Source organism: Trichosurus vulpecula, chromosome 7 (genome assembly GCF_011100635.1).
Source record: "Trichosurus vulpecula isolate mTriVul1 chromosome 7, mTriVul1.pri, whole genome shotgun sequence".
NCBI lineage: Eukaryota > Metazoa > Chordata > Mammalia > Diprotodontia > Phalangeridae > Trichosurus > Trichosurus vulpecula.
In genome coordinates this window covers 138,217,961-138,245,753 of record NC_050579.1, presented here as the reverse complement: position 1 = coordinate 138,245,753, position 27,793 = coordinate 138,217,961, and the positions used below count along the sequence as shown (strand labels likewise).

At 38.1% G+C, this 27,793-nt stretch overlaps 1 protein-coding gene across 1 annotated transcript in view; it reads left to right on the top strand.

Moving 5' to 3' along the window:
• Positions 1-27,793, top strand: part of NKAIN2 (sodium/potassium transporting ATPase interacting 2) — a 1,347,683-nt gene that overhangs the window by 1,303,831 nt on the left and 16,059 nt on the right. The window contains exon 5 of the mRNA XM_036768989.1: positions 6,031-6,091. Within this exon, the coding sequence (XP_036624884.1) occupies positions 6,031-6,091 (61 nt within the window). The remainder of the gene's footprint in view (positions 1-6,030; positions 6,092-27,793) is intronic.

Sequence of the window (27,793 nt, the reverse complement as noted above, 5' to 3'; positions counted from 1 at the left end):
TGATCTTTTGCATGAACTTCAAAAAAAGTTGTTGAATAATGGAAGCAGAGGATAGTGTTATACATTTTTAACAAATTAAAATTAAAAATATTTATTGAGCACCTACCATTTGCAAGTCTTTGTGACAGTTGATACAAGATATAGAATGATGAGAAAATCAGTCTTTGTCCTCAAGAGGTTTACAGTCTAGTTGGAGAATACGCCAAGCACACAAATAACAGCATTGTAATGAGTTAAAATACCATCTGTCTCAAGTGTTATAGGGTTTTGGAGGAGAAAGTGATCACATATACTTGCTATGCACATATGACTATATAGACATTCATATATCACAATCTTTCCTCTTTAAAGAAGTAATTTAACTAAAATAGAGTCAAAGAACATAGAATATGAATAGTGTAATTTGGCATTGAATTTAGAGTTAGGAGCCCTTAGGTACTGATCCTGACCGTATCACTAATTAGTTGTATGACTTTTGGCAAGGCATTTAGCCTCTCTGGGACTTAGCTTCCTCACTTATAAAATGTAGGGGTTGGACTGGATAATTTCTAAGTTCCCTTCCAGATATACAATTCTGTGATCCAATGAACCTATTTAAATTATGTACTAGATGACTCACCTGCCTCTGTTTATTGGTGATTTTAATAAGATTACAGGGATGGAAGAGACCTTGAGAGGCAATCCACATGCCTTTGCCTTTAGGCAAGATCATATCCAAACCAACCCAGAAAGATGAATAGCTACCCTATTCATCTCCAGATAAATGACTTTCACATCTCCCTTGGTAATCTATATTTAATATGCTTCACAGCCAGAAAAAAATATTCCCTTTCTTCTAATCTAAAGCCTTCATGCTTCCTTTCTAGCCTATGTCCTTTTTTGTCTTCTGTAAAGAACAGCCAGTTGCCAGTTCTCCATTTAAGAGTTCCTCTGATACTTAAAAACTGTCACTAGACTTCTCACACTTCTCTTCTTCATAGTTAATTACCTCGATTCTATCCAATATTTCCATATAAATTTCCCCATGAAGAACTCATCTAAGTTCTAATTCTAATAATGTCCTCCAAGGTTCCAAATAGCCATCCCCACATCTTGGCACCTCGTTTCACTATGATGAGCTTGTCCCTCATTCCAATCAATCAACAAGTATTTATTAAATACCTACTATGTTTCAGGCACTGTGTGGGGCAGTGGAGATAGAAGGGCAATGAATGAAAAAAAATCACAAGGAGCTCACATGTTCATGGGGGAGACAACAATAACATATATTAGTACATACAGAATAAGTCAAATAAAAATACCATGGAATAAAACGAGTAGTTAAATACAAGGTAGTTTGAGAAGAAAGCAGTTGAAGAAATAGCAGTTGAGATAAACAAAAAAAGCTAGGTGGTACAGTGGTTAGAGCACTGACCTTGAAGTTGAGAAAATCAGTATTCAAATCTGGCCTCAGAAACTTATTAGTTGTGTGACTCTGGGCAACTTACTTAGCCCCTATTTTTCCGTTTTCTCTTCCATAAAATGGGGATGATACTAGTACTTACCTCAAAGGGTTATTGTGAGGACCGAATGAGATAATTGTAATGTGCTCAACACAGTCTCTGACACAAAGTAAGTGTTATATAAGTGTTATTATTATTATTATTGGTTCTTGACGTGTATATTGAAGGAAGGAATTATATGAAGCAGATTTGGAAAGGAAGTGAATTTTAGGCATAAGAAACAGTACAAAAATACAGAGACAGAGATGGAATGTTAAGAGAGAATCACAGAGAGGAGGCAGATTTGGTTGGATTGCAAGTGCAGGTGAGGAAATTACAATGAGGCTGGAAATATAGATTAGCACAAGGTCAGAGACAATAAAAAGCCATTAGAGTTTACCAAATGGGGGAATCACTTGGTTGGATCTGTGCTTAAGAAAAACCACCTTAGCAGCAAAGTGTAGAATGGACTGAAGTGGGAGAAGACACGAGACAAGGGAACAAATTCAATAATCAAGTCAAGATGCAAAAGAAAGCCTGAACTAGAGTGATAGCTAGAGCAGAGTTGTGGATGTTTACAAGTAATGTTAGAAAGGAGAAACAGCAAGGTTTGACCACTGATTAGCTATCTGGGATGGGAATGTGGAATCAAGGATTTGTAATTGAGTTGATCAAACAGGGAGAATAGAACAGTGGTGATGCCTTTGACCCAAATGAGTGCCAACAAGTGATAGATGTCATAAATGCTAGATTAACTGAGATCAATACGAATCAGAGCAGTTAGAAACGACTTTCTGGAAAAGGCAAGATTTGAAGTGGGCTCTGAAAGATGAGTTGTTTTTGCAGAGGGTAGACATCCTAAATGGTCAGTGTTCCCAGGTGACTGGTGAGTGTTAAACATTGAAACCAAGCTTGACTCTCTGAGAACCACAATTCTGAAGATGCTTCCTGTTGGCAACAACTAGCTGTGAATCTCCCATATAGCTGCATAGTTTATACATATTTTTAAGGTGATAGGTGATTATATTATACAGAAACAAATCAAAATCCTTGATAAAGTCATACAGAGAATATCTCTTATTCTCCCATGATCTGTCAGTCTGCCAGAGAAAGAGGCTAGCCTAGCCTAATAATTTTCTTTTAATTCAGTTTCATTCTATCCAACAAGTATTTATAAAGCATCTACTGTGTCAGGTACTGTACTATTGAGGGAAGGATACTAGGAGGAAAATATGAAGCCGCCTACAAGGACTTTTTTAAAAGTTGCCCTGATAATAGTCTTGTTGTTTCTAAAAGGTTTGCCCTTCAAACTTATATAATATGCTGGGTGAAGTATAGAAGTCATGAGGAAGAAAAGGTTGTGATTCAAAGTGGTATGATGAGATCTGAGAAAACAGTATAATGACTATAACAACATAAATGCAAACGAGCAAAAATCAAACAAAAATGACTTTTTTTTGAAATATAAAGAACTAGACCTCAAATAGAAGATGTGAAAAGGTATCTCCACTATGCCTTTGGAGAGGTGGAAAGAGGGGGGTGAAACCCATTCACAGATGTGAAGCATTGCTATAATGTAATACTTTTTTAATGTGCTGATTATGTTTACTGAATTTTTTGACTTCCACTTTTTCCTCTCTTAAAAAAAATATTCACTGGTGTAGGAATAGTTCACTGAGGGGGGGGGGGGAAGAGGGATACAAGAGGAAATCTAGGCAATTCAAAATCAAAATATATCAGTAAAAATGTATGATTTTTAAAGAAATGACCACCCTTTCTATTAATCTATTTTGTCTCGCGTCTCAGCCAACTCTAAAAGCTTGTGATTTTCAGATGAAGGTCCTTAGGAACCAGGCCTGTTTTTGCTTTTTCTTTGTACTCCCATCACTTAGCTTTGTGCCTGGCATATAATAAGTGCTTAATAAATGCCTTTTAATTGATATTTCCTTTATTTCACATAGACAATATTCTGGGAGGAGGATATTCATTTTATATTTGTCTGGTATGATAGATGTGCCATAAAACAATTCAATTTGAGGACAGTCAGTTCCTTTCGTATCTATAATCCTTAATAAAGTCAAATAGAGAATGTTTCTCATTTTCCTATGTGCATATTCAAGAAAGTAGGTCTATCCTCAATTTCCAGCCCAGAGACACAACAAATTATTAATGCAAAATGTCATAACAATACTGGTTTTGCTGTTACCCAGTTATTCACCATGGTTCCAGCACCCATGTGATGATGGGCATTTGTAGAATCTTCCCTATTTTCTCAGCTATATAATATCTATCCTATTTTCCAACCACAGCAGTCATTTTCCCCAAAAACTTTGAATAAGACCTTTCAATTTTCCTTTTCCAATGGATTCCTATTTATCTCTCTCTGAGCTCAGCTGCAACTGTAAATACTCATTGTGGTAATTCCTGACTCAAGATATTCTACCCTAAGCTAACTTCTTGGTAGACTATAGCATGTCAGCTAATGAAAAATTGCTTCTGTATGTCTAACACTTCCTTTCATTTCAGGCTTATTTAATTTCTGATGAGCAGATAGCTCTTATATGTCCTGATGGGAGAATGGGACCTTCTCCTTTTCTCCATTTGGCCCCTCACTCCATCAACCAAATATTCTCACATCAGACACATCAATCCTTTGAAATGAAGATAAGCAATTGTGAATGTCTTATGATTACAGCCACTTTCTTAAGGACATGCTTTTTAGTATTCCATAAAAATAGAAAGGAGTTTATAAAATGTAAAAATTTCTCCATCCCTCAGAGTGGAAGAAAGGAGAATATACTATAAATTTTGTTATTGTTTTGTCCCTTGGACTAATACTCAGAAATTGACTTTATTGTAATATTGGAATTAAGAAGTTAAAGACCCTCTATTGAGATGGACAGGTGTCTTTTATAATTGTAAATCCCAATGAAGATATATATCCAGCCTCAATAGTCTACTAACCAATATGGAACAAATGATAAGGAAAGCAAAATCAAAATTACAATGTATTTACCATATGAATATTCTCTTCTATGATGGAAAATGTGATGCACATCACCAAAGTAAATGGATTATAATAATCCCTTGTTTTACAGTGTCCACTTAATCTCTTACTTCATCATTCAATTCAGTAAATATTTAAAAGTGTCTATTCTATGCAAAGTACCATGCTAAGTACAGAACAAAAGTCTTATGATCGTAGAAGAACATAATATATACAAAAACAAGTTTTTAAATAAATGGTAACAATAGGGGGACAAAGGAGGGATTACAAAAAGGACTTTAAGGAAAGTTGAGGATAAAGAGAAGGCTTTAATTTGAGGCATGGGGAGTAGTCTGGGAAAGATTCATGAGAAGGTAACATCAAAGCTGAATCTTAAAGGAAGAAAATTTCAAAAGGCACCATTAAGGAGCGAGTACATTCCAGTCATGGGGAATATCCTGGACATAAGGTGGGAGGAGGCAAGAATAGTATAGAGAATGGCTGACTGGTAAATCATTTTGACCAAAACTAGATGTGAAGTGGAGTAATATAAAATAAAACTGGAAAAATAGGTTCAAGCTAGATGTAAATACCCTTAAGTGCTAGGGGAAGGACTCTGTATTTTTATTTTATTTTAAGGGCCTGTATTCCATTAGGGAAGGGGGAGCTGGAAGCCATTGAAGTTGTTTCAGTAGGGGAATAATACAGTCAAATTTATATTAGAAAAAAATTCACTGATATGTTGAATAATGGACTGGAGATGTTAAAATCTGGTGAGCACTTGTATAACTGTGCATTCTATTTAAGAACCTGTTTTTTTCCTATTTGCATCATGCAACATATTAAAGTGAGCATGATGTACTGGAAAAAAAACAACACTGGGTTTGGAGTCAGAATAGTTGAGCTCAAGTACTAAGTGAACTGCTTACTTTCTGTGTGATTTTGGAATATCCTTTATTCCCTCTGAAACTTGATTTTTTTCCTCAGTTCTAAAAATGAAGACAAGAATATTCATACTACCACCTCACAGGATTGTTGCAAAAATCCAATGCATTATGCATTGAAAGTGCCATGTTATATCAGTTATTACTATTACAAAAAGCTAATGTTTATTATTGCCACAAAATGCTCCCATTCTGAATTTTCCCTTCATGACCTTTTTCAGTTGATCAGATATTGTAAGCTCAATTTTTATGTCAGGAGCTGTGGTGTAATTCTAAGTTAGAAATTGATTGGCGCTGTATCTCATGGAACACTCACTGTTGATTCATCATTGCCATTCTGTATTTCCACACCTCCAATCACCTGCTTTAGATTGTCTGTCTCAAACTGATTGCACACACGGCTCAGGTCAGAGAAAAAAACAGCAAAATATTTGTTTGTCAAACTGATCAACACCACTCAAATCAAATCAAAACACATGGAAATTAAGGCCCAGGATTGTGGATTCACTTCTGAGCAATGAACAGTGGGGGAAATTGCCTACCTTTGAACTACTTCCCCAGCCAGATTCTGTTCCATTGCCTTGTGCCTTCTCTCTAAAGCACTTCTGTTTTGTTTCAGTTGGCAGGGTTCATCTACGCCTGTTATGTTGTGAAATGTATTACTGAAGAAGAGGACAGCTGTAAGTATTAAAGCTCTATTGCATTTCTTTCAAGTTAAAAGCAGCTTTTTCAATGCCTCCTACCTCGTCTTCTTACTTCTTAGACATTAGCCCAAATATATCCTCAGAAAAAGAGATGAGGCTTTTGTCCCCAACAGAGTTGAAGAGTTTCTCATAAAATGGTCCAATCCAGCATATTACTAAAGTATGCTTTTACCTATTGAGGAAGCCATAATCTGAGTCTTAAACTTCTTACCATCCTAAAACAATTATGAGGGGCTAAAAAGCTGAAGGGAGGGGATGGTAAGTGTGAAAGGAGTTAGTAAGAGAAGGGGAAAAAAAGTTGAGAAAAGCTGTCCCCTATAATGGTTTTCTCATTTTTTACTGATCATTAACTCTTCTTGAATAATTACCTGCATCTGGAGCTAAAATTCTTAACAATCAATAACATCCATTCTACTATATTCCCTCTCCAAAGGCTTCTCCCCATATGCTTACAAACATAATCAAGTGAACTCAATATGAAAAAATCTCCTCCTAACCTTTCTACTCCATCCAACTACTGCCCCATCTCTCTTCGTACCATTCACTTCTAAGTTAAATGAAAAAGATTTCTGCACTCACCACCCAGCAAACTGAGATTTAAGATTATTTTTATTTCATCCATTGTGTTTGTATCCCCACTGCCTAGCATGGTTCCTGGCACATAGTAGGTGCTTGATTGTTGACTGATTAAAATGCTTGCCCTCTGGCTTCCATTCCCACCACTCTACTGAAACTTTTCCCAGTGATCTCCTAATAATGAGCTTTTCTCAGCCCTCATTCTCCTTGGCTATCAATAGCATTGGACACTGTTGATTAACCCTCCATCTGGATATTCATTTCTCTCTTGGTTTCAGAGACATCATATGTTCTTGGATCTTCTCCAAAGTTCTCCCTAACCACTCCATTGCTTTACTGACTCCTTTTTCTCTCCCCAGCACCATAAGATGGACGGATGTTCACCAAGACTCAGTTTATTGCCTTCTTTTGTTCTCTCTTTGCACTCTCCTATTAGCAATTTTCATTCATATCTATGACTTTAAATATCACCTCTACACAAATGATTGCCAAATCTATATTTCTTTTTCTGACATCTTTCGGGCTCAACGATTTCAGAATTTCAGAGTGGGAAGAGACTTCAGAAATGATAATAATCCATGTTATGACAGTCCTAACAAGTGGCCATCCACCTTTCACTGGGAGCCCTCAAGAAATGGGAAACCCATTACCTCTTGAGGCAACCCACTTCATTGTCAAGTAACTTAATGGTCAAGATTTTCCTTGCATCAAGCTTAAACCTCCTCCCCTGAAACTTCCATGCTTTGTTTCACCATTTTATCCTCTTCTAAGATAAACAGCTCTAGTTCCTTCAATTAGTCTTCACACAGAAATGTCTGTAATCATTCTTCCTAAAGCACTCTCTTGAATGACAATGTTGTTCCTATAATGTGGCATTCAGATTGAACACAATAATCCAGATGTGGTCTGACAAAGATAGAATATACAACAGAACTACAATCTCCCTTTTTCTATTCACTAATGACCTCTGTTAATAGATCCTAATATCATTGGCTATCATATCCCAATGTCAACCCATACTGAGTTTGAAGTCCAATAAAACACCCAGATCTTTTTTCAGAAAAACTGCTGTCAAGAAATAGTCCTCCAATCTTGAACTTGTGGCAATGAACCCAAGTGTAGGACTTTATATTTAACTCTACTAAGTATTACTACTACTACTACTACTACTAAAGTATTACTTTACTACTAATAGTAAAACTACTAAAATATTACTGTACTAAGTATTAATACTACTAAATTTCATCTTATTAGATTTGTTCATTCTTCTAGTCTGTCAAGAACTGTCTGGATCCTATCATTTGACAAGCTAGTTTTCCCTCCCAGCTTTGTGTCCTTTGGAAATTTGATCGATATGATAGCTTGTGTTTTCATCCAAATCACTGAAAAAATGTTGAGGAATATAGAACCAAGGACAAATTGCTTACATCAGGACCTGTCTTACATAATTTCATTTCATTACTCCTTGATTGTATTAATTCAATGAATTTGGAATCCACATAACTATACTGTCATGTAGCGTTTCTCCATCTTGTCCACAAAGTTAGTGTGAAAAACTTTAGCAAATATTTTGCATAATAATTGCATTTATATATCACTTAAGATTTGTGTTCAAAGTGCTTTAAAATGTTATCTCATTTTACCCTTACAACCACTCTAGGTGGTGGGTGCTATTATTATCCCCATTTTACATATAAGGAAACTGAGACGGAGGTTAAATGACCTGCCCAAAGTTACATAAAAAGTGCCTGAGTCAGGATTTGAATTCTTCCTGACTCCAGGTCTAGTGCTTTGTCTACTGTGCTACCTAACTGCCTAGATATACTATGCCTAGAGCATTTCCTTGACCTAGTACCACAATCTAGTACCACCATCACAAAGTAAAATGAGGTTAGTCTGCCATGACTTATTCTTGGCGAACAAGTTAGCTGTTCATGATTCCTGCTTCCTTTCCTCAATTTTCACTGTTCCTTTAATGATATGTTTTAGAACCTTGTTGGGAATCAAAGTTAAGCTCACTTTCTGCAACTTGCAGGCTCTATCCTTTTCCTTTTTTTTTTTGAAAAGCATAACATTTTCACTTCTCTAGTTTCTGCAGCTCTTCTCATATTGTCCATTATCTTGCCAAGATCTGTAACACTATCACCATCAGCCAGTCCTTCTAGTATCCTGGGACAGAGTTTGTTTGGGCTGGGTTTTGAACTTACTGAGAATACCCTCTCTCATTTTCTCCTTGTGTATCTAGGATATCAACTCCCAATTAACCATTTTGGTCTATACTTTCCAGCTTGAGGGTCCTCCTTTTGTTCTCAATATAACTAAAAGACCTCTTTTTTTTTTACTGTTTGTTTTTCATAACATTCATCACCAGTCTAAAGTCGTTCTGATCCTGAGTCCTCCTAATACTATTCTTAGAAGCCCTTGCCCTGCTTTCTCATTTACTCAGATTTGTCCATAGGATAGGTCATCTCTACCTGGATGTCCTACCTCAAACTCAACATGTCCAAAACTAGAATCCTTCAATTTTGCTCCTTCTCCTAACAACTATTTTAATGACTGCTGTTTCCACCAGTATTTGAACTTTAGTGTTATCTTTGACTCTTCTCCTATCTCACTTTACATAGCCAACCGTTCAGATTCTAGAATCTAAACCTATATATTTTACCTTTATCTATCTCTTACCTCTGCCCCCTTTGCCCCTAATTACCACTGCTACCATCCAAGCATAGGTCCCCGTTTTTACCAGAATGAACTTTATGAGAGCCTCCTAACGTATCTCCCTGCCTCCACTCTCTCTACCCTCCAACCTTCCTTCATACCACAAATAAACTGATGTTTCTCTTGCTCGGATTTTGTTGTGCCATGCCTCCCCTCAAAATATTCAATGGCTCCCTATTGCCATCTGAATACAGTTTAAATTCTTTGCTTATCATTCAAGGACCTTCACATCCTGGTGCCACATTACCTTTCTAACCTTAACACATACTACTCTCCAAGTTTCTGTACTTCAGCCAAACTAGACCACTCAACTAGCCCCTGAGCATGATTTGTGCTTTTATTCGCGATGTTCCCAGTCCTAGAAGGGCCTCCTTTTCCTCTTCTTTTGAATTTAGTCTTTCTTTAATGTCCTCCAGGAATGACATCCCACCATGGAGGCCTTATCCCCGTCTCTCCAGAAGGCAATGATCCTCATTCTCTTGTAAATGTCTTATACACTTATCACATACTAGTTTGTCCTAAATATATATGTACATATGTGTTTATGTATGTGTGTGCATATACGTGTGTATGTATGTGTGCGGTGTGTGTGTGTGTGTGTATATGTGTTATACTCCCCTTCCATACTCTAGGCTATGAAGGAAAGGGATATGAATTTTCAAAAATATTATATCATCCCCAGCACCTAACCATGTGCTTAATAGTACTAGGAAATTACTTTATAGAAAGTACTTTTAAAATATTTGTCAGATTGAAAACTATGAAATGGTATCAAAAATTACTGTAAGATCTGCCTTCAGATCATTGCAGAGGCTATTTATTTCTAATGTTCTTCACATGCAGTTCAAATTATAACACTCCACATCAAGATCCATTCTCAGGCCCACACATTAGAAGTAAAGGTTTAATAACATTTAGAAATAGCAGAGATCAAGATGATTAAAATCCACTTAGAGAAACCTTACCAAGAGTTCCTACTGGAATGGAAAAGTCATTCCTTAACCCCTCTAGTCATGTCAGGTGAAAAGTTTGTTGTGCCCTACTGATAAGGAATGAATGAATGGAATTTATATTTGGTTTTCTTCTTGCTTACTCTTCTTAGTACTAGCCTACTTGAGAAGGATTTACTCTAAGAAGATATCAGAGTGAGGAGTTACTTTGCTTAATGATTGCCATAATTTGAAAGTGAAGAGATAGAAGGAAAATAATTCCTTCTTCACAGTAGAGGTCTCATGGACTAGCACATAGAATAGTAGACTTGGAGGCAGGAAAACGTAAGCTCAAATACTGCATTTGATAGTTACTAACCATGTAAACATGGCACAATCTCTCTGAACCTCAGCTTCCTCACTTGTAAAATTGGGTGGGATGGACAATATCCTCTATAGTCCCTTCCAGCTATAAATATGATATATGATCTGCTTTAAGACCATGGAGGATTTACAGGGGAAGTGAGGGGAATAAAAAATTTATATATCTCTTCACATCTGTATTGTCAGTTCACTATATGTAATATATGAATATATTTATATATATACCTGTGAATGTACATATATACACATAAATGTTTACTATATATTGTACTGTATTTGTGTGTACTCATTTTCAGTCATTTTTCAGTCATGTCTGACTCTCCCTGACCCCATCTGGGGTTTTCTTGGCAGAGATCCTGGAGTGGTTTGCCATTTCCTTCTCCAGCTCATTTTATGGATGAGGAAACTGAGGCAAGTAGGGTTAAATGACTTGCCTAGGGCTACACAGCTAGTCAGTGTCTGAGGCCAGATTTAAACTCAGGAAGATGAGTCTTCCTGACTCTAAGCCCGACACTCTATTCACTGCACCACTTCCCTACCTGGTATATACGAATATATATATATTCATATATATATATTCATATATATACATACACATATATATACATATACACATAACACACAAACATCATGTCTCAAAAGAATGGTGTGTCCTAGGATTTTCACTTGCTTAGGAGTACTGAGAAAGTTTTTCTAATTATTATGTCACTTTACTCTATGGGGACTGTTTTAAATTCCCTCTACTCTCTCAGCTGGGAAGAAATTCTAGCAATACATTCAAAGCCTACAATTTGTAACAGACTTGGATTCTATGCTTTAAAATTTGTATTCATTAACCTAACTGATGACAGCATTTTCTTTGCTTATTTAGGTAGCATAGATTTATCAAGGGTTACTGAGGACAGAGGGCTCAAAGAAGTTTGATAATTGCTGAATTTAAGGCCATGTCATCTATGGAGAATACCTTTCAACCAAGTTACAAAATCACCCATTTAACTAAATATGGAGGCAGATATGAGCAGGCTCCACAAAAGCCCTGGCTCTGTCCTGGAATCAATTCCTTATTAACCCATTTGTCTTTCCAACCTAATCAATAGTTCTTTTCATATGTCTACTAGAACACTATATTCTCTTCCAGTATACTGGATAGTTATGATGTGGGGTTGAAAGATTACAAATACAAATTTTATCTATTTTTCACTAATGGAGGGCAATTGGTCAAGGAACATACTAGGAAAGAAGAAAAAGCACAGGCTGACCACTCTAGCTAGGAGTAAAAGCTCAAAGTCAAACATGAATTACATGTGGCTAGTAGGAAGGTGACTGTTTTCAAACTTTACCTAGTATGTTGCACCCTTGGGGAAACTCACATCCTACATTTAAAAAATTCAACTCCATTCAAGTCAACAGGGATTCATTCATTTTTTAAAGTATCTGTTATGTGCCAGTCACTTGGGCTAGGTTCATGGGATATAGGGACAAGAATCAATCAGCCTCTACCCCCAAGAGACTTTTTATGTCAAGAGTAAAAGCTGGCTTTTATAGGTATGAATTAAATGGACAAATAAATACTTAAAAGGACAGACTAGGCTTTGGATTTAACATACTACTTTCCCAGTGGGAACAACTGCAGGAAAGGAAGACATTGATACTCTAGCATCACTCTTCATGCAAGAGATTCCCCTATGAGACCTCAAGGTGTTCCTTTGTCTGTGATAGGCAAAGGCTGTCAAGGAATTTTTGGTGGCTTGTTTCCTCCCCACCCACCATTCTATCTCTTCATTCAAAATGAGAACTCACAGCCTCCTCCCTCCATCTATTTTTCATCAGTGGAAGAAAATTCCACTCCAGGGAGTTGCCCACACTAAGGAAATTACAAGTCTAGACTTTCTCCAACCTCATCCAAATCATGGGTTATCAATCTTTTAAAAATATCTTGCTATATTTGGTATTTATAATCCTAAGATAATGTTCTTCTGCTTCAAAGTGGGTACCTTTTTTCTAAGTAGTTACTACCTTTTCTAAAAAACAACAAAGACTCAATGTATTTTTAATGTTATTAAATACTCAGTGTGGGAAAAGCTCTGGAATGTCATTAATAAAACCAATACCCTCACGGGACTTCTAGAATGAAAGTAATATTGAAAATGGATTTTAAATACTAAACTGGCAACTGCACACACCTAATCATCTATTCTGCCCTTTTTAAGGCCAATTGGTCTTGGGATGAATAGTGCAGTAAATGTATAAAAAAGCAGATCTAATATCACTAGAATGATGAGAATCATGGGAAATAATTTAATTCTCTGTAGCTAATCATTCCCTATCACTTTTATTTCCCTTTTCTTTTGGAGACTACTAGCAAGCATGTGGATTTATTAAATGCTTTTGTTTTTCTCCAATCTACTGGGGTCATTATGGGGTTAGATACTGTTCTCTGGGTGCTGGTGAGCTACTCTCCCATTTCCTAGATGGCTCCTACAAAGTAATTGAGCATTCCTTCTTACTATCTTCACATTCTTTCCTTCTAACTCCAACTATAGCTTCATTGGCCCCAAAGTGCTTTTCATACAAGAGAGGCTGGGCCGTCTTGGGTGGTAAGTTGTGAGGGAGCTAGTTTATGATGTAAAAATTTTGCCTTTTTTCTTTCCAGGGCCTAAGCCATTTTTGGAGTTTTGTACTTTGATGGTGATCGCTTTAGGTCTTCTAAGAACTGTACTAAAATAATATACTTACATTGTTGCAGCTGAAATCTCCTATATGTTTTGTCTCCTCTAATTAGAATTCAGGGTCCTTGAAAGCAGGAACTGACTAGTATTTATTAGAACTTAGTACATTGTTTTGCATAGAGCAAGTACTTTATATATTTTTTCATTCATTTATTCATTCAGTGTCCATGTTTGCCCTCCATACTAAACCAAACTAAAATTTTTTTTTAATTTCCACGCCCATCAACTCAAATTTTGGCACACCATTGAATAGCATATTATTGGAGAATGTCCTTACCTTATGTCATATTGACACAGCTTGATAAAATATTTACTCCTTTCCCTTTGGCCAAGGCTTATAAGTAAGATTCAATAAATCAGACCTCATACAGATCTGTAGGATAAAAAAACCCACAACCTCTTGATAAAGGCTAAAAATACTTGTCTGGGTAGATGGTCGGATTCAGCAGCAGATGCCCATGTGGAATTTCGTATCACTGTTGTGCAAATTTCCATGATTGGTGATGCTGTTTCATATCTATAAGATACATAAAATTCTTAACCCAAAAGTTCTGTCTATCCTGCGTTTATTTTCTAGACTGCAATTAACTGATGCCCTCTTGTGGTCTTTAAGGAGAAAACTCACTAAACTCACTATCAGTCAATCAAGAATTTATTAAGCCTTTAGAATGTGGCTGGTGCTACGCTAAGTGCTGGGAGTAAAAGGAAAAAGCCAAAATAATTCCTTCTGTCAGAGGCCTTACATTCCAAGGGGGGAGGAGGAACGGACACATGTAAGTATAGACAAAAATCTATAAAAGGTAAATACAACATAATCTTAATGGGGAAGGCTGTGAGAAGGAAAGTAGAGTGGCTAGGGAAGGTCTCCAACAACAACAACCAAAAAGATTACGTTTCAGCTATATCTTGAAGGAAACCAAGGACTCTAAGAGGCAGAAGGAAAGAGGGAGAACATTCCAGATATGCAGGATAGCCAGGGCAAAAAATGGGACAAGGAGCATTGTGTATGAGAAATACCAAATAAACCAGTATTACAATAGAGAGGATGTGGAGGGAGCTAATGTGTAAGAAGGCTGGAACAATAGGAAAGGGCTTGCTTAAGAAAATCACTTAATGACCAAAAGAGGAGTTTATACCTAATCTACAGGCAATAGAGAGCTGTTGGAGGTTTTGGAAGGGGTGTTGTTGTTGTTGTTGTTGTGTGCTGGTGGTGGTGGTCGTTGTGGTTGTTGTTTGTGGCAGGGAAGGATGTAACATGGTGAGACTTGTTGTTTTGTCAATCAGTCATATCCAACTCTTCGTGGCCCCATTTTGGGGTTTTCCTGGCAAAGATACTGGAGTGGTTTGCCATTTCCTTTTCCAGTTTCAGTATGCCATTTACATACAGATGAGAAAACAGAGGCAAACAGGGTTAAATGACTTTCCCAAGATCATACGGCTAGTAAGTGTCTAAGGCTGGATTTGAACTCAGGTTCTCCTGACTCCAGAGGGTCACTCTATCCACTGTACTGGTGATCGAGCTGCCCATGATGACACTTGTGCCTTATGGGAAAAACATCCCTTTGGCAGCTATGTGGTAGATGGATTAGAATGGCAACAGACTCGAGACACAAAGACCACTTAGGAGGCTACGGCAATCATTCAGGCAAGCCATGATGAGGGTGAGATAACGTGAAGATAGGAATGATACGATGTAGCAAATGATTGGATATGTGGAGGCACTTTTTTCTTTCCATTTTCCTATTGCTCTCTGAGAGAGCTGTATGATTGATTCAGCCCTGCTCTTAGATGAAAGAAAAAAGGTGACAGCACTTAGAACAGAAGCAACCATTATAGAGAGGAAGATGGGGTTACAGTAGAGATTTAACCTCCCCCACCTCCAAAACAGAACAGAAAAACTAGGGGGCCTGACATAGAAGAAGAAAACTCTTCCAATTTTATTAACCACCTAGCAGTAGGAAAATACTGACATAACCAGCCTGATGTTATCAATTAGTTCTAAGCAATCACAGTTTTGGACAAAGTAATGTTAGAAGTGACAGATAGTGCCATGAGGACAATGCTATATGTGGAGTAGGATGGGATTGGACTAAATGACCTTTTAGCTCCAGGTCTTGATGTCTCAATATTGCAATTCTAAAAGTCTGCCAAGTGATGTCATAACAGGGTTGCATTACAGTTGGGATTTTTTATGATGTAATAAAGATTTTATTAGAAAAAGATGTTGGTCGAGGCAAAGTAATGTTGGATGGATGGATGGGTGGATGGAGAGAGAAGGAGGGAGAGAGGGAGAGAGGAAAGAAGAGAGGGTGGGAGGGTGCGAGAGAGCCAGAGAGATGGATGGATGAATAGATGGATGAAAATGGGAAACACGTGCATTGCAGTGGTCAAAATAATATTGGGAAAGCTCCCATTTTGTTATACTAGCATTCAGAGATACCCAGTCCACATTCAATTTTTTTTAGTTTGTCTCCTCACTGCCTAAAACTTTAGTATGAATTAAGATGGCAAGGCAAAGGGGGAAGCTGGGAGCTAGGGAATGGTACATGTTTCAGTGTTAGAATGTTGATATGAACACATGCAGAATAAGTTTGCCAAAATCCCATAGTACCATCTGATTTGTGGCATGCTAAAGGAGAGAATAAGTACATAAACAAACAAAAAGCAAAAAGCTCATCTTGGGGAACTAGATTGTGTCCAAAAGCCCTGAGCTTTTCAGAACCATTGAGGTTCCTAGGTACTCAAAATCATCCTTTTGACAATTATATTTCCCCGTTCTCACTTAATTTCTCTCTCTATTCTTAAAGGTTTACTGATGCCTTTGTTTCTGCACCACGGGAATTTCTGGATATGCCCATTCCCTACCCTTCACCCACCAAAGCACCTTTTCTTACAACAAAGTAAAATGTTAAGAAAAACTAATCAACACGACTATGCTTGTCAGTACAGCATTGCAACATTGTATCCTTATACACCCTCACCCCTCCAAAGAAAGCAAGGAATTATGTTTGCTCTTCTCTTCTCTGGGACCAAGATTGGTTATGACAATTATCCAGGGTTTGGCTTCAAGTGTTCTTTTCATTTACATTATTACAGTCATTGTTCTCACTCCATTTCTTCCAAGTATTTTTGTAGTGACCTCTGATAGTGATTCATTTAGCAAAGTGATCTTAACTCTCTCCTTAACAGCAGGTAGGCTGAGAAATACTGAATCTTAGAAAAGTAGGCCACTACATCTGATGCTGTTAGTTTTTCAGTTATGTCTGAAGCTTTATGACCCCATTTGAGATTTTCCTGGCAAAGTTGCTGGAGTCGTCTGACATTTCCATCTGCAGCTCATTTTACAGATAAGGAAACTGAGGCAAACAGGGTTAAGTGACTTGCCCAGAGTCACATAGCTAATAGATGTCGGAGGACAAATCTGAACTCAGGAAGATGAGTCTTCCTGACTCCAGGCCCGTCACTCTATCCACTGTGCCACCTAGCTGCCCCAGACTAAGTATATGACATGTAATTTTGTTCTGCCTCACAGGCCACTGAGATCCAGACACTAGGATTTCAAACAGAGATAGACATCTGTAGAGAAATATGTAGTCATACATACAGATATCTGAAAAGTTCTGCCTAACAGTGAGCAACCAGAGGAGTGCCATTTCAATAAAAGAATGTGAGACATAAAAAAAAAACCATGTAGTTGACATTTAAGTGGGCCTGCTCTATCCAAGCTTACAGAACCTAAACAGACTCAATGAAGCTTTAGCTATGATTGGTTGGCATTGTGTAGCAGAGAGTGAAAGAGAAACAAACTTAAAACTCACAGGAGGTGCAGTTTGTTTAAATAATAGTAAGTAATTAGGCTGAAGACAAAATCAGCGATGGCATTTTATAATTACAATTAATTTAAAGGTTAATTTCCTTTGGTGCTAAAATCTTATTTAAAACATTTACCAGGAAAGGAAATTAGGATGTTACTATCAAGATGCATAGAGTACTTCTGGGAATCCATGCCTATTATCACTAGAAAATTAGGTTAGGCTCAAAGTGGGAATTTCAATTCATTTTAGTATATAATAGATGGCAGTCGGGGCCCTCAGTCAGTGGGGTTGGTTAGGGTAGGGAGTGTAAGATTTGCATTTTCTTTGTTTGTAGGATTAATTGCAAATGTTTCCAACAAAAGGCCCCAGTTTATACATGAACAACCCTGACATGGAAAGAAAATTGGTTATGGATTGCTGCCTTCGTAACTAATGAAGTTAATGTTAAAGAAATTCCCAAGAGCTGAGCTGAGGCATGAAGCACGTCCAATCATGCACATAAACACAACTGAATGACATCAGTTGGGGAAGCAGGGGGGGGGGGGAAAGGTATGCCAGGTAGCACTGTGTGTGACTCCCTCTGTACCCCTCATTTCTAGTCCCCCTTTATTCTCATCACTCTGTATCTCTATTGGGAACTGTCATGCTTAAAGGTTCCAAATGCCTAAATAACATACACCGATGCTTGAGGAAAATAATATTCTATTTCGGCAGCTTATCTCTATGGGACCTTGTTTAGTAAAATCAATGCATAATAGTAGTAGCCAGGGGAAGAACTTGCTACCTTTGCATTCATCTGATTTCCATTTATCACCATTGCTGAGTTTTCTTAAATGAAACATTTTCAAACAAGTGTCTTTAAATATTTTATTGCAGCCATTGATGTGGAAACTCATCATGGACGCATAAAACAGCATAGATCTATGGAACTAAAAGGGAACTTAGTGATCAGCTAGGACAGACCCTTTATTTTATAGATGAAGAAACTGAAGCACATACAGGTCATTTAATTTGTCCAAAGTTACAGTAATACTTAGCGGCCAAACCAGGAACAGGATGCCATTCATCTCATTATCAGTCCAGTAGTTCACCCCAAAACTGTCTCCCCCAACAGAATAAAAATAAAAGATCCTGGGGCCACGGACATCGTTACAGCATTAAATGTGTCCCTTGTCAAGAATATTATAATTTTCAACCAAACTTACACCATCCACAAATGAACTGTCTCTTTGCCTTAAGTGTTTTCACCAAACACAATAGTAAATTCCTCTACCACTTCTATGAACTAGCTACAAAAATGTTGTAGTAACCACTGGACATACTGGCTTATGAAGCTGCTACCTGCCCTTGAACAAAGATATTTAATTCATGCTCAAAATTGTATACTTTGCATATTTAAAGAGAAACAAACCATGTAAGGATATAATTCTTGGCCCAAATCACATGGCCAAAAAATATTCATGTACTACATAAATGTTTATGGTATGCATGTTTCATACTCGCATTTCTCTAGACATTTATAGGGGAATGGGATAGCCAATCTTAATTTAGACTGATAAATTTAAGTGCACTGTGCACTCTGAACATCTCTTGGGATGTTGGTTGAAGCACGTATTCATGGCTAACTTAACTAGCTGGCTAGAACATGTCACAACAGCTCCCTCACTTTCACCTGAATGGCATTGTCACATCTTATTGAAGGCAATTTCACTTGAGAGAGCAGAACACAGCCGAGTGGATTTTTAAACCACTCAGATGGTAGAGCTTGAAGAGTCAACCCAGATGCTTGACCCTTTGAAGGTGAGGTTTTTCCTTTTATGCATTAGTTGTCTTAATAGAGTTTGTATGATTTCCTATTTTCATGTATAAGTGTTGAACCTCTTTGTGTCAGTGATCCATGGTTGAATAGTGTTGGATTTGAATTCAATAAGAACCTAGTTCAAAACCCACCTCTGCCTCTTCCTAGGGTGTGTTATTGTAGGCAAATCACTAAATCTCTCTAAGCCTCAGTTTCTCCACCTGTAACTACCTGGGTATAATAATACCTGTAGTACCTTTCTCATGGGATTATTATGAGGCTCAAATGAGATAGTCTCTGGAAAAACCCTGTGGTCTGGAGGTGCAGGGTGGTATCTCTCACTAATGTGTCCTGGCTCTGGACTAATGCATGTGTTCATGGAGGGGAGTCCGAATCTTCTCCTGCTCTCTTGTTCATTATGCCCCCACCCTGTCTGTCTCTATCTGATTCTCTCTGTCTCAGTCTCTAACACACACACACACACACACACACACACACACACACACACACAAACACAAACACTGCACTGCCATGAAGATTAACAACAAAAGCATGAGCAAGGGAAGCTCAAACCAGGCTAGGTATAGAAGATAGATACTGGGTGAGGAGGATCGAGTATTTAAGCCAGTTTTATACTGCCTTCAGTACTAGGATATCCCAGTCAGACAAACTCATCCATCCCTGTGAAAGAGTCATACGTGTACAATGTGCAACAGAGACGAAAGTGAACAAAAGATGGGGCTCCCCAAGCTTGGTTATGGTAGCCTCATCCCACTCCTTATTTTGATCTGTGGTCCTAGCTATTTGTACATCCAGAGAACAAAGGTATGTGCTAATTTTGGTGTCTCTTTGTTCCCTTGAAGCATCTTTGTGTGCTCTCTGAGCAGGCCCTGTGCTACTCTGTAATTACAACTCAGAGTATCTCTAAAAGAGTTTCAGAGCAGTTTTGCCATGTCCTATATATTGAGACTAAAAGCACTTATGATCCGCTAAGAGAGTTTTTCAAACTTTTTTTTTAATTGAAGACCTCTCCCCCAAAGAACTCTTGCTTATATGGGTTATATCTGTCAATATTTACCATAGTAGAAATTAAAATATCTTAGTATTACGAAAATAGTTTGAACTTTACTGGCATTGTTCAGTTTTTCAATCATGTCCAACTCTTTGTGACCCCATTTGGGGTTTTCTTAGCAAAGATACTAGAGCGATTTGCCATTTCCTTCTCCAGCTCATTTTATAGATGAGGAAACCAAGGCAAAAAGGGTTAAGTGACTTGCCCAGGGTCGTACAGCTGGTGTCTGAGGCTGGATTTGAACTCGGATCTTCCTGACTTCAGACCTAGTGCTCTATCCACTGTGCCACCTAGCTGCCCCTGGACCTCACAGACTTCCCAAAAGAGGCTCAGGGACTAGAAAGGGACCTGTTGCTCAATGACTAAAGCTAATTCCACCTCCCCACCCCACCCCCGCAAAAAAAAAGGAACAGTGCTGCAACGGTTTGCAATTTTACAACACTAAGGACCTCTGCTTTCACCTGTTTTCATTCGTTAACACATTTACCTGATATAAAATCATCATTTCTGCAGGCCTCCCTGCATAAAAATTACAAGCTCCTTGAAGGTACCTTACTACATTTTTGTATCCCCAGGACCTTGCATATAGTAAGCACTTAATAAATGATTGTTGAATGAATGAATAAATGAATGCATATACAAGCATTTTGATGTCTTGCTTCATCCTTAAGACTGTAATGTAAAAAAAAGTACTGGTACCATTGCAAGGTTATTTCCAGGTGCTTTTTCAATAATAGAATATATAGTTTTAAAAGTTTAATTTAAGTATAGCATCCAGAATGAGAGAGCTGAAAATCCCACCGTACATTGGTCAGACCACATCTTGAGTATTTTGTTCTGTTATAGGCACCATATTTCAGTAAGGATAATGGCAAACTGGAATGTGACCCAGATGGTGAGGGGACTGGAGGTATATACTATACATAGTGTAGGGGGACCAGTGGAAGGAATTAGCTATTTAGCCTGTGTAAGGGAAGACTTAAAATAGGACATGATATCTGTCTTCAGGTATATTAATATATGTCACTTTGAAGAAAGACTGGGCTCATTTTACTTAGCCCCAGAAGGCTGAACTAGTATTATCAAGCAAATGCTACAAAGAGGCAGCTACAGGCATAATCGTAAATGTGTGGGCTACACATGGCAGCACACCTATGGCCATGATATAAAGGGGAAAAAAGCCTTCCTTACAATTAGAGGGGTCCAGCAGTGAAGTGATTGCCTCTGGAGGTAGTGAGTCCTCCCTCCCCCCCGCCAACTTGGAAAGCTAAATGACTACTGCTTAGGACTATTGTAGGGGAGATTTCTGGATTGTTAATATGCTGCTGCCTACTTATACTCACTCACTGTATTCTTTCCATTACCCTTCAGGTCATCTGGGGTAGGAATTGTTTTGTTCTTGTCTTTGTAGTCATAATGCCTTACCAGTAGTAGGCTCTTACTAAATGTTTGTTGAATTAAATAGACTTTAATTATGTTTGATTGCATGAGTCAGTCCAAGATCATTTGCTAAGCATTTACTATATAGCAGGCATTTTGTTATGAACTGGGGATAAAAGAAAGGCAAAAATAATCAAGCACAGTATGGCTACCAATGAATGGGGAGATGACAGGTAAATATCTGGGTGTGTACAAAATATATGCAGAATAGATTAAGATCATTGCAGAGGGCAAAGTATTAGCTGCTGGAGGAACCAGAAAAGACTTCCTAGAGAAGCTGAGATTTGATTCCTTCACTTGTGAAGAAAGCCCAGGGAACTAAGATATTCTTATGAAAGAGCAGAGTATTTCAGGCATGGGGGACAGCCAGCATCAAGACATGGAAAGAAGAGATGAAGTGGTGTGTTTAAGGAATTACAAGAAGGCCAGCATGCTGGTGGAGTAAAATGAAAGAAGATTGGAAAAGTAGGAAGAATCCAAGTAATAAAGATCATTAAATGACAAAGTAGGTGCAAGCAGTGGATAGAGTGCAGGGCCTGAATTCAGAAAGACTCATCTTCCTGAGTTCAAATCTGGCTTCAGATGCTTACTAGCTGTGTGACCCTAGGCAAGTCACTTAACTCTGCCTCACTTTTCCTCATCTATAAAATGAGCTGGAGAAGGAAATGGCAAATTCCTCTAGTATCTTTGCCAAGAAAACACCAAATGGGGTCATGAAGAGCCAGATATGACTGAAACGACGGAACAACAAAAATGACAAATTTATTATTGTATTTGATCCCAGAGATAAATAGGAAAGTACTAGAACTCCTTGAGCAGGAGGCAGTGACATGGTCACCTCTATACTTTAGGAAAGTCACATTTGTCAGCTGGATTGGAGAGGGGAGAGACTTGAGGTATCCATTAGAAAGCTAATGCAGTAGTCCAGACGAGAAGTAACAAGGTCCTAAACTAGGGTGGTGGCTGCATGAGTGTGTAAGTGGGATGAGTGAGAGGAAGAAACCAACAGTGACACTGAGGTCACAAGTCTAACGACTGGGAGGATGGTGTTGTCTCTGACAGTGGTAGGGAAATCCGGAAGAACTCTAAAATGACAACTGACAGCAACAGAGTCCACTTCCTGCTAAAAGTCCAGGTGGTCCAAACTTCTGCCCATATTAGAATCTCAAGAATATCAACTCTACCACATTTTACTCCCACACCATGGCTCCAGGAATAAATAACCCAGGTAAATTGTATTATATTATTTACTTATTGGATAGGTTTTTGTGAGTTCATCAGTGTAGAAAGCTCCCTAATGAAGAAACTCCCTTTACTAAAGTGAATAAGGAATTGTCCTGGCATTTATGATGCTCTAGAGTTACACAGGTCATTGAAAGGCTAAATAACTTGCCCATGGTCACACAGCTAGTGTCATTTCAGAGTGAGGTGAGACTTGAACTCAGTTTCCCGTGACTTTTAAGCAATCTTTTAAACTCCTTCACTATGCTTCCTCTCTTAGATTTTTACTGAAATGGAAACATAGACTCTTAGATTTGGAAGACACCTTTGAAACCTCTAATTCGTGCTCTTACCCAAAAAGAGGTCCTTTCTAATAACATCTCTCACAGGTAACTGAATACCACCAACCAAGTTGGAGGGATATAATAAATGATCATAAGGAATGGATTATAATTGGCTTTGTCAGTAGGAGAAATACAAACAAATGTCTTTACAAATCTGACCTCAGTTATTGATTGGAATCAACCAATCTATAAGCATTTGTGAAGTCCCCATGTGTCAGGTACTGGATATACAAAGAAAACCAACTAATCAAAGGAACACCGTTGCCGATTTTTGTTTTTGATTTGTTTTCTTATTGAAAATAGAAGTTGGAGGAAGGCATAAAAAATAATCCTAGGGAAATTACTGAAAATGTCTGTTATCGAGGAAATGCGTTGGTTACTAAAAAGACATTGGCATGTTAGGTATTAATTTTCTTTCTGCTTTGGTATGACAATGAGTATAAGGGATTAATTAAGACTTGGCTCTGGTCAAAGTAAGAGAGAAACTTTTTTTAAATCCATAGAACAGGACCCTAGGAAGACCCTGAGAAAATATTTTTGATGAATAAGGTTAAAAACTGCAGCATCTGCACTGATTTAGCTAACGAGTCTCATTTCAGTCAAGTCACGTTTCTACTGCCAGGAAGGTATCTATAGCACGGCACTTTGAGTGACCTTTCAGGCACAGCCGGGATAAAGCACCCAGTGAGAAGGGCTGTGCTTCTGTGCTTAGAGAAAAATAGCTCCAAGTCCGTTGGGAGCTTTTAGCACAGTCTGGATACTTCAAGCTTTGTATAGTCAACTGAATCACTGCCACCATGAAGCTGGTATAGCAGGGGGCAGGAGAGCACATACAGTTTGCTTCTTTGTGATTTGTCCTAAGGTTGGTTATGCTCTAAATCTCTTTTGTAGAATTGGCAGTAAGGACCCTTGACATCCCCTCCTGTAGGGATAATAGGCATAAGCATTATTTTCATTTACCCACACAAATTCCTTTAATGCCTATAAATCAGGTTCTTCTAAACATGTATGTTCAGCTTTCTGGGGACAGCCATAAAAACCTCCCCTTGTGGTCTTTCCCACCTCTGTCTTCAAAAGCATGTATCTTAACTGGTGACTTTTTCATTAACAACAGAGGTATAATTTTATGTTACTATTCATCACAGCCAACACATATAAAAATATATATTTTAGGGTTTTCTGAATTCAGTATTCGTTATTAAAATGTTTAAATAGAAGGGGGAAAGCTCACTACAGGACAGAGTTCTTACAAAAGATATTTATTCAGAGAGCATTTTCTACCACTTGGTAATTTCCCAATTCCACCATGTTAGTGCAATTAAATAATAATAATTAAAATGGATATAGCATTTTACTAATACAAACTAATTAGTCTTCCTAATAACCTCTCTTAGTAGGCAAATATAATTATGCCCACTTTGCAGATGGGAAAATTAAGTCAGACTATAAATGTGATTTATAACAGCTATGGAGCATGCAAGGTGATGAGATCCCGGCTCTAGTCTTTGCTGTGTGATGTGGGTTAAATCATCTGAGCTCTCTGTATTTTTATTTCCCCATCTGTTGAGTAAGGATAATACTACTTATCTTCCCTCTTTCACCGAGTTGCTATAAGAATCAGATTATAGTGTAAGTTAATGTATTTTCAAAAGCATTAAGACACTGTGCTTATGAAGGTATTGTTATCAATTAGATGGTTTCAGCAAAGCAAGGAAAGGTCTGGCATAAGTGTTTGTAAAACACTTGATTATACATAGTTCAATATTAAATATATATATATTTATATTATATTATATATATAAAAACTGTCGTTGACCTCTGATGTGTGCGAGTTTCTAAAATTAATTGACCCCGCTTCAACTCATTTCAATAGGGGACCTGTAGGAACATGTTCGGGTTATGATATGTAGTAGCTCATGGTAAGGAGCAAGCATGCCCCACAGCAGAAGCAATCTAGATCTATGTTGCCTTTTGTTTGCCCAAGTACTCATACACCATGCTAAAAAGCAAAGGCAGTCCCTTTTGTCCCTGGTAGGGGCAGAATCTTGGAAAGATGACATCAATGGCAGCTAAATCCTTAATCTGCTTTCCACTTTCACTGATGAGGCTTTAAGTGATATAGGGAATATGCCAAGATGCTGAGATGAAGACTTCATTCCACCCTTTGGAGAAATTAGCATTGAAATCAGAGCCATAAGGGATGAATCTGAGAAAATCACTGCCAAAAATGTTCAATTAAAGAAAGGAACGGTTTTTAAAATAAATGCTCCTCATTAAGATAAGGGACACAAAAAGAAATGACTTTAAGAATGTAAGCATTATAAGCCTCTTCAATAAGGCAAGAAAGATGACTGAGGCAAATGTTGGAACAATACACTGCTATCCATCATAGTTAAAAATCCAGGCCAGGGTGATTTTTTGATCAGTCACTACATTATATTTGTCACATTACTCTCTCAGAATACAAAGAAGGGATAGTGGGATGAATGAGGAAATTTTTCTGGGAAGATGTTCCATCCCTACTGGCTCTGCTTATGAGGTTTGAGGGTGGGGTGAGGGGGTGAAATAAAGAAGGTTCAGGACAAACCCTAGTTCCAGTCTGGATTTTGGCTAAATATAGATAAAATAGATTACTGAGAGTTTCTAACCATTTGTCCAAGGAGTGTAAACTAAGGTACTCTGACAGTGCCAGATGTCAAGAAGGAATTCTTGTGAGGTGCTAAAAAAAAGCAGGAAAAACTGTGGAGGCAGGAAGTTAATAAAAGAAGCAGACTTATCAACAGATACTTATAATCAGAAATGGTTTGAGAAAGGAAATGGATGGGTCATCCTCAACTGAAGAGTGGTATCAAAGATCTGGCCTGGGCAGTTTTTGGACACAGGAGCTAAAATGGAGTTAGGGTGGTACCCTCTCTCCCTGACACTTAGTCAAGAGGATTAGGCATGACCAGGACCTAAAATCAAATCAGACCCACCAAGGCACAGGTTGAGGATATTCTATAGGTTAATAATAAAGGCCCAAAGAGCCCAAGTGTATGGTATGCTATGTAGGCAACCCTAAGGTGGATGGCAAGGATCCCAGTAGTGAAGGGAAGAGGCCATTATGACCATCATGAAGAATGCCTCATAATAAATGGGCCAGAGGTCACTATAAAAGGTCGGGGGGGGGGAGGTTGCTGGAGATTGGGAGACCAAAAATCATGTGTATGTGGGGGTGGTAGCAAGCAAACAGAATTATTTTTTAACACGAAGAGGTAAATTTGACCTTATGGAATATCCCTGGGTTTGTTGGATGAGATATGACTAGAATATGTTGGTAGAAGAGTACCGTATTTGAAAGTAACAGTTTACATAAAAGTAGGTGTTAGAACAGTGCTGTAAATCAAGAAACACTCATGAGAAAAAACACAAGCAGGGTAAAAGAAATATGGCAAAGAACACGTTGATGAGGACCTGTGGAAGGAGAAACTGAAGTGTTATTGTACTGGGAATATACAGTTGACTTTAGTCAACCGGGCCTTTAGTATTATTACTAACCTTCTTGGATATTCTCTCCTGTAAGTGACTGGGTTTCTGTATTGATTTTCTTCTTCTTCCTATGTTGGACCTGCTACTCTGTGTGATACATGCTACCCAGTATCATTTTTATATGTGTATTCAAATATATGCAAGTAGTTTCCTCCCTCCCCCTGCAATTTCATAACAAGCTCCTTTCAATCAGGTGTATGCATAGTGTGGCTATATGTAGACAGATTTGCTGCTCTTTGAGTTGTACTTCACCCCTGGCTAGGATCCCATAATTCCTCCATCTAAAGCATGGCCCAGAATACAAATCCCATTCTCTGACACCTTCTTCTTGACCAGCTGTTCATTTCCCATATCCTCCTTTCTCATCTGAAATCCCTTCCTTAAATTGGCAGCAGTGATAAAAACACCATCTGTGTCCCTAAAGTCTTCAGTTTCTTTCTTAGAACTTCATAATCCCTAAAAAGATTAAGAGTAAGGAGTTATTCCTTCAGTCATTTATTTTCTCATATTTTCTCAGCTAGGCATTCATAGGGCCCTTTAAAGTTTGCAAAGTACTCTACATGTATCATTTTGCTCCTCACAACTTTATGAGGTAGGTGCTACCATCACCCCCATTTCAGAGATCAATCAATAAACATTTATTAAGTGCTCACAACGTGGTGCCAGGCACTGTGCTAAGGGCCTGGGGATGCAAAAAGAGGCAAAAGACAGCCCCTGCCCTCAAGGAGTTTACAGTCTAATAGGGGGAGACAACAGGGAAACAAATATATACACAAAACAAGATATATATTCATATGTAAATGGGAAATAACGGAGAAAAGGCACTGGAATTAAGAAAGGTCCAAGAAGTCTTCCTTAGAAGGTGAGATTTTAGTTGGGACTTAGAGGAAGCCAAAAAAAGTCAGTGGTCAAGAATGGTGGAGATAGAATGTTCCAACATAGGAGATAGCCAGAGAGAATTCCCAGATGTTAGAGATAGAATGTCTAGTTTGTAGAACAGCCAGGAGGTTATCACTGGATTGAAGAGCATGTGTCTGGGAGTAAGATGTAAGAGGACTGGAAAGGTAGGAGGGGGCTAGATTATGGAGGGCTCTGAATTCCAGACAAGATGTTTTGTATTTGCT